Source organism: Haemorhous mexicanus, chromosome 13, assembly GCF_027477595.1.
Source record: "Haemorhous mexicanus isolate bHaeMex1 chromosome 13, bHaeMex1.pri, whole genome shotgun sequence".
Lineage (NCBI taxonomy): Eukaryota > Metazoa > Chordata > Aves > Passeriformes > Fringillidae > Haemorhous > Haemorhous mexicanus.
This window is the reverse complement of record NC_082353.1, coordinates 11800757-11814181: the sequence shown is the minus strand read 5'-3', so window position 1 is coordinate 11814181 and position 13425 is coordinate 11800757. Positions and strand designations below refer to the sequence as shown.

Sequence of the window (13425 nt, the reverse complement as noted above, 5' to 3'; positions counted from 1 at the left end):
AAATGAGTAATAATTTCTCATTTAGCATGTATGCAGCTCTGGAATCAGTGATCATTTGCATGCTGTAATAAATATCCAGCCATGCTTTGGACATTAGTTTTGTATATTTGAATAGTAAACTTCAGGAGGAGAGGGACAGAGGTAGAGTCCCATTTGTTGTTATTGTTATTAGTTTAGGTTCTTATAGTTTTAAAATCAACTTTATTAGCAGAAAATAATGATGCAAACATAAATAGGCAGGTTCTGTTGGCAAGCAGGTGGCCAGGAGCAGACAGAACTGAAAAATTAAAAATCCTGTTGTAGGATCCAAGCTACCTGGAAGTGCCTGAGTGTTTTTCTGCTCAGTCCAGGCTGTCCCATAAATGCTAAGCATCTCAAAGGTCATCCAAATAAAAAGTAAATGCAAACAGAGGCTTCTTTCTCCCACACAGCAGACCTCCAGCCTGCTCAAGATACAACAGTGAAAGCTTGCCTGTTTTGACTATTAGTCAGTCTTACTCAACTGCCATTTGGGAAAGTTATGAACAGCAGTCTGGGGGCTCTTTGCAGGTGACCTAGGGTGGAACACAACATCTGTCAGGCTTCCAGAAATATGAGGCTCTCTTTAAAGCCACTCTTAAAGCCTTTCTTGGCTAGAAACTGATAACAAAGTGTGCAATAAGAAATTATTTTTGACAGAAAACCCAGTACCTTGCTGCCTCCCTGGTGCAGCAGTTTGGCTATACAGCTGGTGGCAGTCTTCCAGGCAGTGAGTTCTATCCAGTTTTTCCTGGAGAACTTTTAGTAGCTTAATTGATTTGATTAGTACTAAAATCCAATTAACCAGACAAAAAAATCCCATCCCAAACAAAATAACCCTCACCAAGATGAGTGGAGCTCTCAGTCACCTCCTCTTCATGTCCTGGGAGAGCAATGAGTTCTGTGTTGCTGAATCCATGATTTCCTGTTGTTGTCACAGCTCCTTTTTCAGTTTTCTCATGTTACTAATGACTTAAATGCAAGTTGAGAAGAAAGGTAAGAACAGGACTGAAATTTACTTTCTCCCCTAACAAAACACCACCTTTTCTTTGACTGCTCTAGCCTATACATGTTGCTAAGATACAGCATCATATATAGGATGAAGAAAAATACTCTTGCAGAATTTAAATGGCCTGAATTACCTGTAATGCTGATCAGCTTGGCTTGCTGTCTGCAGTAACTCCTATGTGGAATAGTGACACTGGTGTCTTTGTGTTTGCTGCTGTGAAAACTTGACAAGTGGGATTCCTTGATGCTCTCCTGCACCCTAAGGAAGGGACCCTGGAATTTGGAGTTAACAGAGTGTAAGCTAAGCAGGTGGGAAGGCTGTCACCAGGATTGAGGTGTATTAGCAAAACATCACTGGATAACTGCCCTGCTTGCCAGACATGGCACAATCAGTTTAGCCGCAAAGAAAAGATGTTTCCTCCCAATGAGGACACATAGTTATTTTGTCTTGGACACATGGAGACAACCTTTCACAGTAGGAATCCATAAACAAAAATACTCATGTTAAAAGAATCTGGCCAAGGATTCTACATTCATGTCTGTTTTTCCTTCTTCCTTTTACAAAACAAAAGCAAATTAATTCTTTTGCTACAATCAATAGTAGACAAAAGATAACTTTCTTCAGTTCAAGGCTAAAAGCAGTATTGATTGATACAAAACTCTTGTTATGAATTATACTATACAAATTTTCTCTAATATGCAGAATGTTAATATAATATTTTTGTGACAATGAAAAAAACCCCATCAAATTCTAAGGGAAAACAAGTAGGCATACACAGCTCACATGTGTTTGTTTAAACATACTTTACATGTTAAAATACGGTAGTTACTTTCTGGATGAGAGCTCTCCAATTATAAAATTAATCTGTCAGGCTTTCAGACTTGGCAAGGTAAAAGGCTTTCTTGCTGTGTTCTGAGTAGGGGTAAAGCATCAGTTCAGTGGTAAAGAGCTAAATAACCACACAGTTAATGGAGGGAAGGTTTAGGAAAAGAATTACGTAAATTCACTTCAGACCTGATCCTGCAAGCTTTAACCATGCAATGACATTCTTTGCCCAGCAGCAGACCCGAATTAACACTTTGCAGAATCACATCCTTACTGAGGTAGAGACTGCCAAATAGCTGTTAGTGAGGGAAGTGCCATGTGTGCCAATTCCAGAAACCAGTAAGGCAGTACAGTCTGCCCTATATTTTCAGGCTTTCAGTAACTTACATAACTAGGTGCAAAATACTTATTTTTATTTCTGGTTCTTTTCTTTGGAAGTGCAGTCATGTGCAATCAGGTGGAATAAGTGTGCTGATAATTTTCCTTCAGAATTTGTAATGGTTAGCCATGTGAACACTTTTCTTTTTAGACAAAAACCATGAGGTACTGAAGCAAGCATTCACTTTTCTTGCACTTGAGGTCACAAATTTATGCAAGTCAAAAATGTCGTGCCTGCCAAAAACATCATGCTACACTCCACCAAATAAAAGGACACTGTTATTCTTACAAGGAAAGGTTTGACAGGACAGGAAATAGGCAGGGTCATAGAAGTTTACTTACCAAAACTTACTTAACCATCTTTAAGCCAAAATACAATGACAGTTATTTAACACAAAAAAAAAAAAAAAAAAAAAAAAAAAAAAAAAAAAAAATTAGAAGGTTAGGAGGAAGACAAATACAAGCACTCCAAACTGTGTTATTACAGGAGCAGCAAGCCATACAGAAACTAGAGAACCTTAATTCACATAATTTAGGTTACTATATATCACTCACCCTTAGTGAGTTAACATGTATTAAGTAAGTTTTAATTTATACCCTGAACTTGCAGCCAGAGGCATCTGATTTGGAAAATCCAATGCAGAGTTTACCAGGATACACATTACTTTCATTACAATGCAATCCTTAAGTAGCCTGCATTCCACTTAAAGGAATGGAGGAAGAGAGAGTAAGAGCACAGTGAATACGAAAGATAGGAAAAATGTTGCTGTTCATTACAATTTTCCATTTTTGTTGAAACACAGCAGGAGAGAAAAGCCACAGGCTTCTCTACTGCTCTTGCGTGCCAGGAGGGATTATGCAAACACTGCAACCACCCAAATCTTATTTAAATTATTGTCATTGTTCCCCCTTTAATGGTCATACTTTTGCCTGCTTTCACTCAAATATTGCTGCATCTTTCTTTCCACCAACATAGTCCCAGTGGGAGTCATCAACTCTTAATTATAGATGAACAGATCTTTGAAAAATACCTCTGAAAAAGAAGTGGAAAAGAAAGCAAACTTAAAGTGCCATCTAGTGGCTGATCTAGAAAACATTCAATAGATAAAATTCCTACCATGCCACAGAGTAATCTAACAGCTGAGCTGAGGAAACTGTGCCTAAATTCTGAACTACTAAACACCAGGTTAACGCTCTGGGAGAAAGAAAGAACTAAAGATCAATGGTAGCAGTGGTATTACTGCCATAATTTTTGTTTTCAGGTTTTTGTCCAAAAGTGGAGAGTTCAAGTGGTAGGAATTGTATAGGAATCCCATGTTCCTTCAAAACCCTTATCAGCTTATGATCCTCTGCCTTTCTAAGGACATAGGGGTTATTGTAAATATTGCAGCTGAAATAAAAAACCAGAACCCTCTCAGATCTCATAATACAACTCAAACCATGGAGGTGAATGTGGGGTTAATCATCTCAACTTTCTTCCAAATTCACTTGGGGTGAAAGGCCAGATTTTCTCTATCCTTGTAACAAGTCAAATCCATTTATAAAAAAACCTGAAGTAGATTGTTAGTCAGTAATGTCCTTCTCCTTTCCTTGCAGGAAAATGTTCTTTTCTGCTGTGGGTAAGAATTCCCAACAAATTACTTTTAATTTATAAAGGCTTTATGTTTCATTTACACAGAGGATGTTCCACAAGATTGTTCTTCAAGCTTTAGGTAACTCCTCTTGCAGATGTGAGTAGTTGAATTAGAGTAACTTTGCCTGGATCTGGTCAGTGATAGTGGAGAACAGCCCAATGTAATTTTTACTCAAAGTGATTTTCATTTTGTTACTTTGGAAATATCTTTGCATCTCTTCAGTTTCGTACCTGCAGTGAGCCCTGGGGATCACACCCCAGTGGCAGGCTCTGGAGACATGAATCTATGTACACAGAAGTGAGCCCTGTGCACACTGTTGGATAACTCCTGAAGTTACTTGCCCCAGCTGAAGCATGTGGACTCAATGACTCAAACACTTAGGCAGTTTGTCACTGAATTACAAAACTAATTTACAACTAGGTAATGGAGGTAGGTCTCAGATAAAGTAAAGAAAGAGATTGTTTCCCAGTCCCCTCTCTCTTGCAAAATACCAAGATAATATACTTTTTTAATGTAGATATTATAGGAAAAAAGGAACATGACATAATTGGGAGGGTATTGTTTTTCATATTAAAGAAATTGTGGGAATATAAATAAAAGAGATGTAGATAGCTTGGTTTGAACCATAGAGTAGCAAATGCTGTTTTAAGCCTCTGTTCAGTCCCAGTACAAAGTTTCTACAAGTTTCAAATGCAGGCCTTGATCTGCAGTAGCAGTTTCAACTTTAGAACTTCCAGCACATTAGTAACTCTCGTTGCCGGGGTAGAAGTATTCGTCTTTCTTAGATTTGCTACTTCTATTGAAGAAAAGCAAACCCCAAGACTAACAGGAATTACCAGAATTCCTTACCCACGTGCAATGGCTTGGTGCTCATGGAGGAGCTCAGTGCAGAGGTAAGCTTGAAAGCATTTCTCATTTCAGATTAACATTCCTAAAGTCCTTACTGGAAAGGACCTTGCAGCAATCTAAAACTAATGACATACTTCTCTAGAGAAGTACTGAGAAACAATGGAAAGGAACTCCATCATACAGATTTTCAAAACAAGTGAACCTTTCCTGGTAATGACAGATAATGGTTCTAATGTTGACAAGTTACTGCAGGCATGCATATGTAAATTCGTTTTTTCCTCATGTCTGAGATAGCTCCTGAGATTGTGCTTTTTTAAGCAAAAACTTACCTCAGAATCTGTAGTATTAGCATTATTTTCAAAAATGGAAATCAGATCAGTTTCCATCAGGTACAACAAGTAATGAGTATCACCTGAACTCCAGCTTCTTCCTTGCAGGTTGCTGTTCCAAGTGAGGCCTCTTGTAGCACCTTTTTTTAAAAAGGACTTGCATCAGTGGAACCCCTACTGGGTAGTTTGCTTTGGGAGGTGGAAACTGAAAATTACAGCAAAACTTTCTCTTGACTTACAGTCCAGAGGAGGAAACAGCTTTTCACAAAAGGATTATAGATTTTCAGACCTTTAAATAGCCTTTTAAGTTCCTTTTTGGCAGGGTATAGAACTGAATAAAATAGTGTCAAGCTCAGCTTTCCCAGTTCATTTAGACTGCATTGGTATGATGTGCTCCTGCTTACAGTGGCCTTTTGCAGGGTGTGCCTGCTCCTGATGGCCTGGCTGGATGTACAGATCCAAGCACAGGGGTAAGGACCAAGAGCAAAACGACATTTCAGCACTGCCAAGCTAGTGTAATGCCTATCTCATGGCTGAAGGGATCTGAATGCTGTCACACTGCTTTTATTTTCCAGCTCTTTGCAGGGCAGGCGGATAAAATGTATTTTGGGCCTACTTCACTAAAAATAGTCCTAGACAAGAACATGAAATTAATACCAACATGATTATCCTGAGCTGAAACTACCCAGCAGAAGAGCAGTATGAACATCAGCCTACAAAGATGTCCTTTCCACTGCTAAAACTTAAAGCACAGTATTTCCTACCTGTGATTTTCCAGATAAGAAAATCTTAAAGTACTGACAGCTGCAGGAAAAAAGTGTTTGAGAGCTTCAGAGCCTTTTCTAATTCTTTCATGTAAAGTGGGAAAATAGTCACTTTTCTTTCCTTTCCTTTCCTTTTTTGTTTCTTCTCTTCTCTGCATGTTCTTTCACCTGAAAGTCAGAGAGTCATTTAAGAAATTCCACACACTTATTGGATCAGGTTTAGGACAGATTCAAAAGACATTCTGTTAACTGGACAAAAGTGAATTTAAAAACCCAAACTGTGCACTGCTTCAATAATTCATAATTTTTCTTCCATACAGTAACATATAGATAAATTTGTAACAAATATTCCAGAAGTGTAATTCATAGCTCTTATTTACTACATAGAAGTTATTTCCAGGTGAGTTGTGTTACTTAACTCAAACTGTATTGCTTTTTCTTTTAATATAAGAGAGCTGAAAAATTGGCCACTTGAAGATCAGCTAAGTATCAAAGTCACAACTTTGGCTTTGAAAAGAAACAAAAGTATTTGGAAAGGTTGTAGAGGATGCAATATTAAGTATCTTTGTCTTATTCTGATTTTGGTGTCAGAGTGGGAAGTCCTGTTGATACTGTCAGTGATGCTATATGAAATAGGTTCTCCATATGAAATCCTGACCCATGTGGAAGATAGCGTTCAGAAGTCTAACAAAAACTGGCAAGGGAACAATTGGCTGTTGTAGTTTAGGTGAGTAAAATAAAACATATCATTAAGATATTTTTTAATTTATTACAGTGTAATTGCCACATAAACAATGTGTTCTTAGTGCTGAAGACCAAACTTCTTGAAAGAGAAAATAATACATTAACTAGTAAGTCAAGCCAGTCATGCATACTTCCTCATTATGCAGACAAATTCAATGGAGGATAGATACGGAGAAGTCTCAATAAAACTTGAAATATTCTTATGCACTCCAAAAATCCTACTTCTAATTTAGATGAAAATTCAGGAATAGTATAACAAAAAACAAAAATAGAAAGTATATTCAAGTAATTTTCAGTTCTTTCCAGTAGAGCCAAAGCCACCTTCGCCACGTTCTGTATCATCCAGAGCCTGAAAGACATCAATTACGATAAGTTGGTTTAGTGCCTTTTTTTTGTTTCTATACAAAAGATATTGTCTATCATTTACTTGTAACAAGGGCTATAATTAAGAAACAAAAAACGTATGCAAGACACTTTACAATATCTTTTGCACAAGCTTAACCAAATGCTTGTGAGACAACAATTTCTAGTATATACTGAGCTGTTCCTCAAAAACCCTGAAAACTTACCAAAAAAGAAAGGAAAAAAATAGCAATGCAAGTATGTACAAACAATCAAGACTTTCATTCAGGTAGTACTGCTGCTATGCAGTTTTACCACTGAAAGTAATTTTAGTCAAGTATTTATCTATATAATAAATTTCCTCTTATATATATAACTAGTAATTATTGAAAAAGCAGGAATATTTTCTTTTGCCAACTTACTTCAACTTCTTCTAGCTCGGGATAATAAATGCGTTCACAGATGAGCTGGGCAATTCTATCCCCTTTTTTAACTGCAGAGAAGTTAAAATATTATTAGTTCCTTCAAATAAGTGAATAATGAATATAGACTTCAGACAATCTCCTTTCAAGAATATCAGAATATCCTAAAAGTGAAAACACTTGTTTGAAACTTATCTAAACAGATGTTAACAGACCCAGAAAAATACAGGTTAAGATAAACTTTTGTTTGGTCCTTCTATGGGCAATGTCAGCAGCTGTACCAGCTCAAGGCCTTTCCACTCATCCTTGATGCCATCCTCTGGCATCTTAAGTTCACTATGTACAAGTACTGCAGAGATGGAGAGACAGCTCTGTGGATAATGTAGCTCTTTTTATGAACTAAAAAGGAAAACTGAGTTTCTCACTAATAACCAATCTGGCTCACAGAACTTACCTAAGCAGCTTGTGATGTGGAGATGCAGGAGAGGCCACAAAAGCATATCTTGCATCTGGGCACTGAAACTTAAAACTGACTTTTTGCAGAAAGACTGTAATAAAGGGAAATTCCTGTCTTTGTTACTTATGTTTCCCAGGATTTTGGAGAAGGTTTTTCTCAAATACTACTTAACTAATTTTGTTTTTCAGAGAAAGGTAGTAACTTCATAAAAGTTGCATTTCCGTACAGTTTGTGAATCTAAAGCTTAGCTAAGTAGGGATGTTTTGGTTTGCTTTTGTGGTGGTATGGATGTTTTAGAGTCAGGTTTTTTTGCATGCTGCTTAATTTGCTATGAGTAGAATCTTTACATGTTCCCTTCACAGGACATTATTAAGTTAACTGAGAGAAGAAAAATCTTCCCAGCTAGTTCTACCTCTGCATAAACTTTTAAAGAAAAAATTAGTTTCTTGTTCCCAGTCAGGTGGCTGAAAATAGGCTCTGGCAGGCTTAACACTTACCTTCAAACGTCTCCTTGCCAAAGTTGAACAGTACCACACCAACATTTCCCCTGTAATCCTCATCAATAACACCAGCTGTCAGGAGAAATTTTGAGAGGTACCCAGTTAGTAAATGTCAGTGTATGAGATAACTAGATTAGATTAAGGTTGAGATTAATAAATGATTACAGTATCTCACAATGACATCCTTTATATTTATGATGCACAATTAACAACAATATATATGCAAATAATGAGATCTAAAAATGCTAATCACTCTTGCAAAAGGAACTGAAAAACACCATCACATGTCAAGAAGTGATTTACCACTGTACTATTAATTTTAGTAGTAATACCCTATCAGAAATCAAGACAGCCGGACTAAATTCAGGCCCCATTTGTTCTGCTAGCTTCAGCTTGTTCAGTGTCAAGCAAAAATCTGTTACTAACTCTAACTTTAGAGAGCTATGGATTTGCACAGATCCAAATCCTGTACCTCTGGCAAGGTAACAGAATCAGAGCTGTAAGGAAATGACTGTCATACAGCTATATTCTAGTACCAGGACTATAAAACTAGCTTACTCTTGTATTTTGTATGACTCTATTAACTACATAGTTCAGAAGACTAGCTACCAGTGCCCATCAAACAATTATATTCTGCTTCTTTAGTTTTTCTCTCAGATAGAGGAAATGCATTTCCAGTAGAAAATATGAGTTTGGGCCTCCCTGTGGTCCTAAGTATGTATTTTGAAGTCTGCTTGCAGAAATAATTTAAATACTAAAATTAAATGCCAGTCCAAGACATTCCCCAGCTTATACAAAGTACTACCACTAGAGATTACTAACAGCAGAGGAAACTGTAGTATGAGTGAACCTTGACGTTTTAATGTTCAACCACCAAATGCACATTTAAGAAGAAAAACCTACTTTTTAAAGTAGTTCCTTCAGCTTTTGAAAAAATTGTAGTGCATATGATCCATAGTTACCATGCAATCTCTAGTTGCAGTGCAGAAAAGGTATTTACACAGCTCTCTTATGTAATGTTTTGGGTTAATCCAATGGCATTTTTGAACAGCTTCCTAATTAAGGTGCCAGTAACACTGGGAGTATCCCCTGAGTTTTGAAAATTTAGAAAAACATGCAATTCTCAAGTTAATTTGCTGGTTAAAAAAATGGAGAAACCAGCATGTAAGAAGTCATCTTTAATGCCTAAGCCAAAAAAGTAGCTTCTATGGCAGGCACTGTTTACAGAAGTATGATACAGTTATTATTAAAAAAAAAATCAGTAATCCTTCTTATAATTAAGAAAGTTTTAATATAATTATGAGGACCTGTCTCTCTCAGGTGTTACCCAAGTATCTCCTTTTGCCAGACTCCCCAAGAAGCCATCATTTATTTGCACATTACAGTGTGAAATTAAGGCACTTCTGTGATCGGTCCTTATCAAGTCTTAATAAAAAGAACAAAAAGCTTACCTCCAACATCTATGAAGTGCTTTGCAGCTAAACCAGAACGTGGTGCTAGAAAAGAATTTTTTTTAAGTACTACAATTTATTTCTTTAAAAAGACAGTATTTATAGGTTATATAGTGTGTTTGCACAGTCTTGGGAATGACAATTGTTTTCAGTCTTTTTAAAATATATTACAGGAATTATGTTAAGAGTTTACATATATGTCAAACAGAATAACAGCTGCAACAGGCAACAATAAAACTGCAATCTTAAAGTAATGGAAACATATCTTTATTTGATCTGCAATTGCAGAGTAGGTTCTTCCAAGGAAAGCAACTGGAGCAGACAGACTGTCTAACCTTGGTTTATTTTTGGTGACTACCACTGGTTCAGCATCATCTCAGAAGAATATTAGGTCAATCCATTTAAGTTATGAAGGAAAACAATACCTGTCAAGGAATTTCCTAAGCAGTGTTATACACAGATAAATTATGTGTGAGGGTTTTTACTTACCTTAGCCTACTGGGATGTGGAACTAAAAATTATATGATCTTTAAAATTTTCTTTGGGAGAAGAGAAACGCATGTGTTCTTTTACATAAAAGGACATGGCAAACTCTGATCATGTTCTTCCACTGGAGTTGCTATTGCTTTTTTACATTAAGAATTCATACATAATTCAGACAAAGAATGCACAAAATAAACAGAATATTTTGTACAGGTCCTCTCAACTATTCAATCACAGTATGTCATCAAATTCTACTACACTGGTGCTGTGGGGTTAATTTTTAAACAACCAGGGATGCATTTTCTGTATGTCTATTACCTATTAGTCTTTGTGATTTGAATTCTGAAACTGCATACAAATAATGAACTACTGTGGGGCCTATAAAGTTAAAGTTGTATGTAGAGCACAGGCATTTTTGCTGATCATCTTTTGGCCACCTGACATACACCAAACCTCAAATGTGTCTGACAACAGGTAACAGGAAAATACTACAAGATTAAGTAAAGCACACAGCCACGTGGCATCCCTTTTTTGTGCTGACTAATTCTGAAAGCTTTAGGCAGAGATGTGAAGATGCTGTCAAACCTGTTCTAGAGTGACACTGCAGCCTTCTGACAGCTGTGTACTCACCTACTCGGCCATAGCACCCAGAAGGAAGTGCTATTTGAATGTCTGTTTTCACCACAGCCTTTTCCATGGGTGGTATCACACAGTCATAGGCACTACATTAAAGAAAGAAACACTAGTTTATGCAGAATATGTTTTCAAGTTTCTTTACTTTAATACAGTCTGATTAAGCTTTCTACAGCAGATGAACTAGTTGTAATCAAAATTAATAATCTATTAAGTTAACTTTTAGGCAACAATGTTTTTGTTCTGAGCAGTCTGACAGTTCATTATTCACATGATTCTCCTGGAAACTCTGAACTACAGAGATTTTAAGAACTGGCTGAAGCTACCCAACTAGAGGCCTAAAGAAAAGCAGTGGTGACAATAGTTGTCATGTCTTGACCTTGATGAAGAACTGTTTTTCAAATGATGGGAAGCACTGAAAGGTTTTCTATAAAACAGACTTTTTCCAGGTCTACAGTGCAACACTGGAACAAGAACAAAAACAAACCTGGTAGGATGAAAGGGATAAAAAGAAAAAAGGGTAAGGTGTAGTGCAGTAAATCTTCAGGAAAGAAGTCAGAGAGGTGAAGGAAGAAAAAGGCTGGTTATTCTACGTAATACTAAAAAAGGTAAGTTAGAAGTGGCAGCAGCAAAGTTCACTCGTTCAAAACTAGTGACTTGATCACAGAAGCACTACGCTAACAACCACAAGTCTAGCTACAAGTATTCCTGAACACAGTGAAAGCCATTGAATAAGGGCCACAATTAATTCAAACAAACCAAAACCTAAGTCTGTACATGAACCCACGTGGTTTCCAGCTAGGAGCACTATCAAACTGCTACAAGGCCCTTTGGCAGGCGGCAACCCCGGAGCCAAGAGGAAAGCAGAAAAGCACAAGTGCTGGCAAAGAGGGCCCACGTGCACGACCATATTTTTCTATCAAGAGGAACGCAATGTGACCACCAACAGCAATTCTGGATGCTCTGTCAAGCCTGACTTTTAGCCAACTACTACATCTGTGCCTGATGAAATCTACGCTGTAACAGGGATGGACCACAGATATCCGAACATGGTGAAGGATGGAGGAGCAAAGGAGCTACGACTAGATCAGCTCTGGCCTCCTCTCCTGCATGGCCAGCGAGACAGTCCGGGGACTCAGCTCGGCAAGAGGCCACGAGGGCCCTCTGAGCAGGGCGGCATCGAGGGCGGGCTTCCGCCGCACTCTCCCTCACCTGTACAGATCGTAACCCGCAGCCCGCGCGGAGCCCCTGGATGGGGCGAAGGCATTCTCGGACAGCTTGGTGAAGCGCAGCCGTGCGGAGGCTTCTCCAGGCCCCGAGCCCTTCTGCCTCTTGCTGGGGGACGCCTGTGGCACGGCTTCGGAGGCGGGCATAGCTGAGGGATCGAGACAGACGCTATGAGGGACGGCCATCCGCCGGCCAAAAGCCCGCCAAAACCCGGCGCGGCCCATGGGGGAGGGGGCAGGGGGGGAAAACCGGCCCGTCTGCGGCCTCTCCGCGCGCGGCGCAACCCTATTCCCCCCTCGGTGAGAATGGCCTCGCCCAGCTCCTCCCGGGCACCCCGCGCCCGCACTGAGGATACCGCCCCGTGCGTCAGGCGGGGTTCGGCCCCAAAGCCCCAAACCGCGGCCACCGCCTCACAGCAGGGCGGCCCCCGAGGAGCCGCGGCCGGCCCCCTGTGCGGCTAGGGAGGGTGTATCCCCCAAAGCCCCCGAGGGCTGCGGGCTGGGCAGTATATGCTGCTCCGCAACTCCCCCTCCCCTCCTTACAGCGCCCGCAGGGGTGCCGGAGCCACCGGAGGCATCGGGCCAACATAGCGCCGCTGCCGCCGTGTGGGAAGCGCGCCATGGACCGCTCGCCAGGCGCTCCCCGCCGCGGTCCGCACGGCTCATGGGGCGGGGGTGGAGGTGCCGGCGCCCCTTTCTCCCCCTGTCCGGGCTCTACCTGCCGGCGCAGCCCCTCGGGTAGCAGCCCGGCCCGCGGCGCCCCTCGGGATGCGGCGGCGGCTCTGCCGAAGGCTGGCGGGCGGACCCCGCGGGCCGCGCGGCGTTGCCGGGGGACGCGATTGCGGCTGCACGGGCGGGCGGGGCCGGCGCCGGGGCCGGGACAGGCTCAGAGGAGCCCCCGGGCTGTCCCTCTCCTCGCACCGCGCAGCCGGAGTGGCTGAGCAAGACGGGCTGCTCTGTGGCCGGCAAACAGCCGCTGTTCTTCACAGTCAGGGGTGCTTGAGGCTGAGAGGGACCTCTGGAGAGCATCCAGTGTAATCCTCCTGTTAAAGCAGAACTTCTTAGAGCACGTTGCACAGAGTAGAGGCAGAAAGAGACTCCTTCAGAAATGGTCAGGCCACGACAGAAGCGTTTGCCTGACGAGAGAACAGTTCTTGACGATGTTGGGAAAACCTGTCAATGCTAGGCCTGCCCTGTTCTTCTGTCTTGGAGCAGAAGACTTATTTCATTGTCTTTAAGGCACTCTGCCATCTTGCCATTCGATTTATGATGTAATTTCTCTCCTGGTTTTCCTATATTTATGTGTTTCTATCTACATATAGATATATTCTACAGGACATGTGTATATCCCTAGGAATAGG

General features: G+C 40.5%; 1 protein-coding gene across 2 annotated transcripts; it reads right to left on the bottom strand.

The window, feature by feature from the left end:
• Positions 1–6555: 6555 nt before the first annotated feature.
• Positions 6556–12937, bottom strand: DUT (deoxyuridine triphosphatase). 2 transcript variants are annotated; one of them, XM_059858377.1, is made up of 7 exons: positions 12783–12937; positions 12051–12213; positions 10836–10927; positions 9723–9767; positions 8269–8343; positions 7315–7385; positions 6556–6899 (listed from the first exon to the last, which is right to left on the bottom strand). In XM_059858377.1, the coding sequence occupies exons 2-7, from the start codon at positions 12209–12211 to the stop codon at positions 6843–6845; spliced, it is 501 nt and encodes a 166-aa protein (XP_059714360.1). In that variant the 5' UTR covers positions 12212–12213; positions 12783–12937; the 3' UTR covers positions 6556–6842. The 2 variants fall into 2 exon arrangements, with proteins under 2 accessions (XP_059714360.1, XP_059714359.1); XM_059858376.1 differs by lacking the exon at positions 12783–12937 and adding an exon at positions 12608–12763.
• Between the last annotated feature and the right edge of the window lie 488 nt (positions 12938–13425).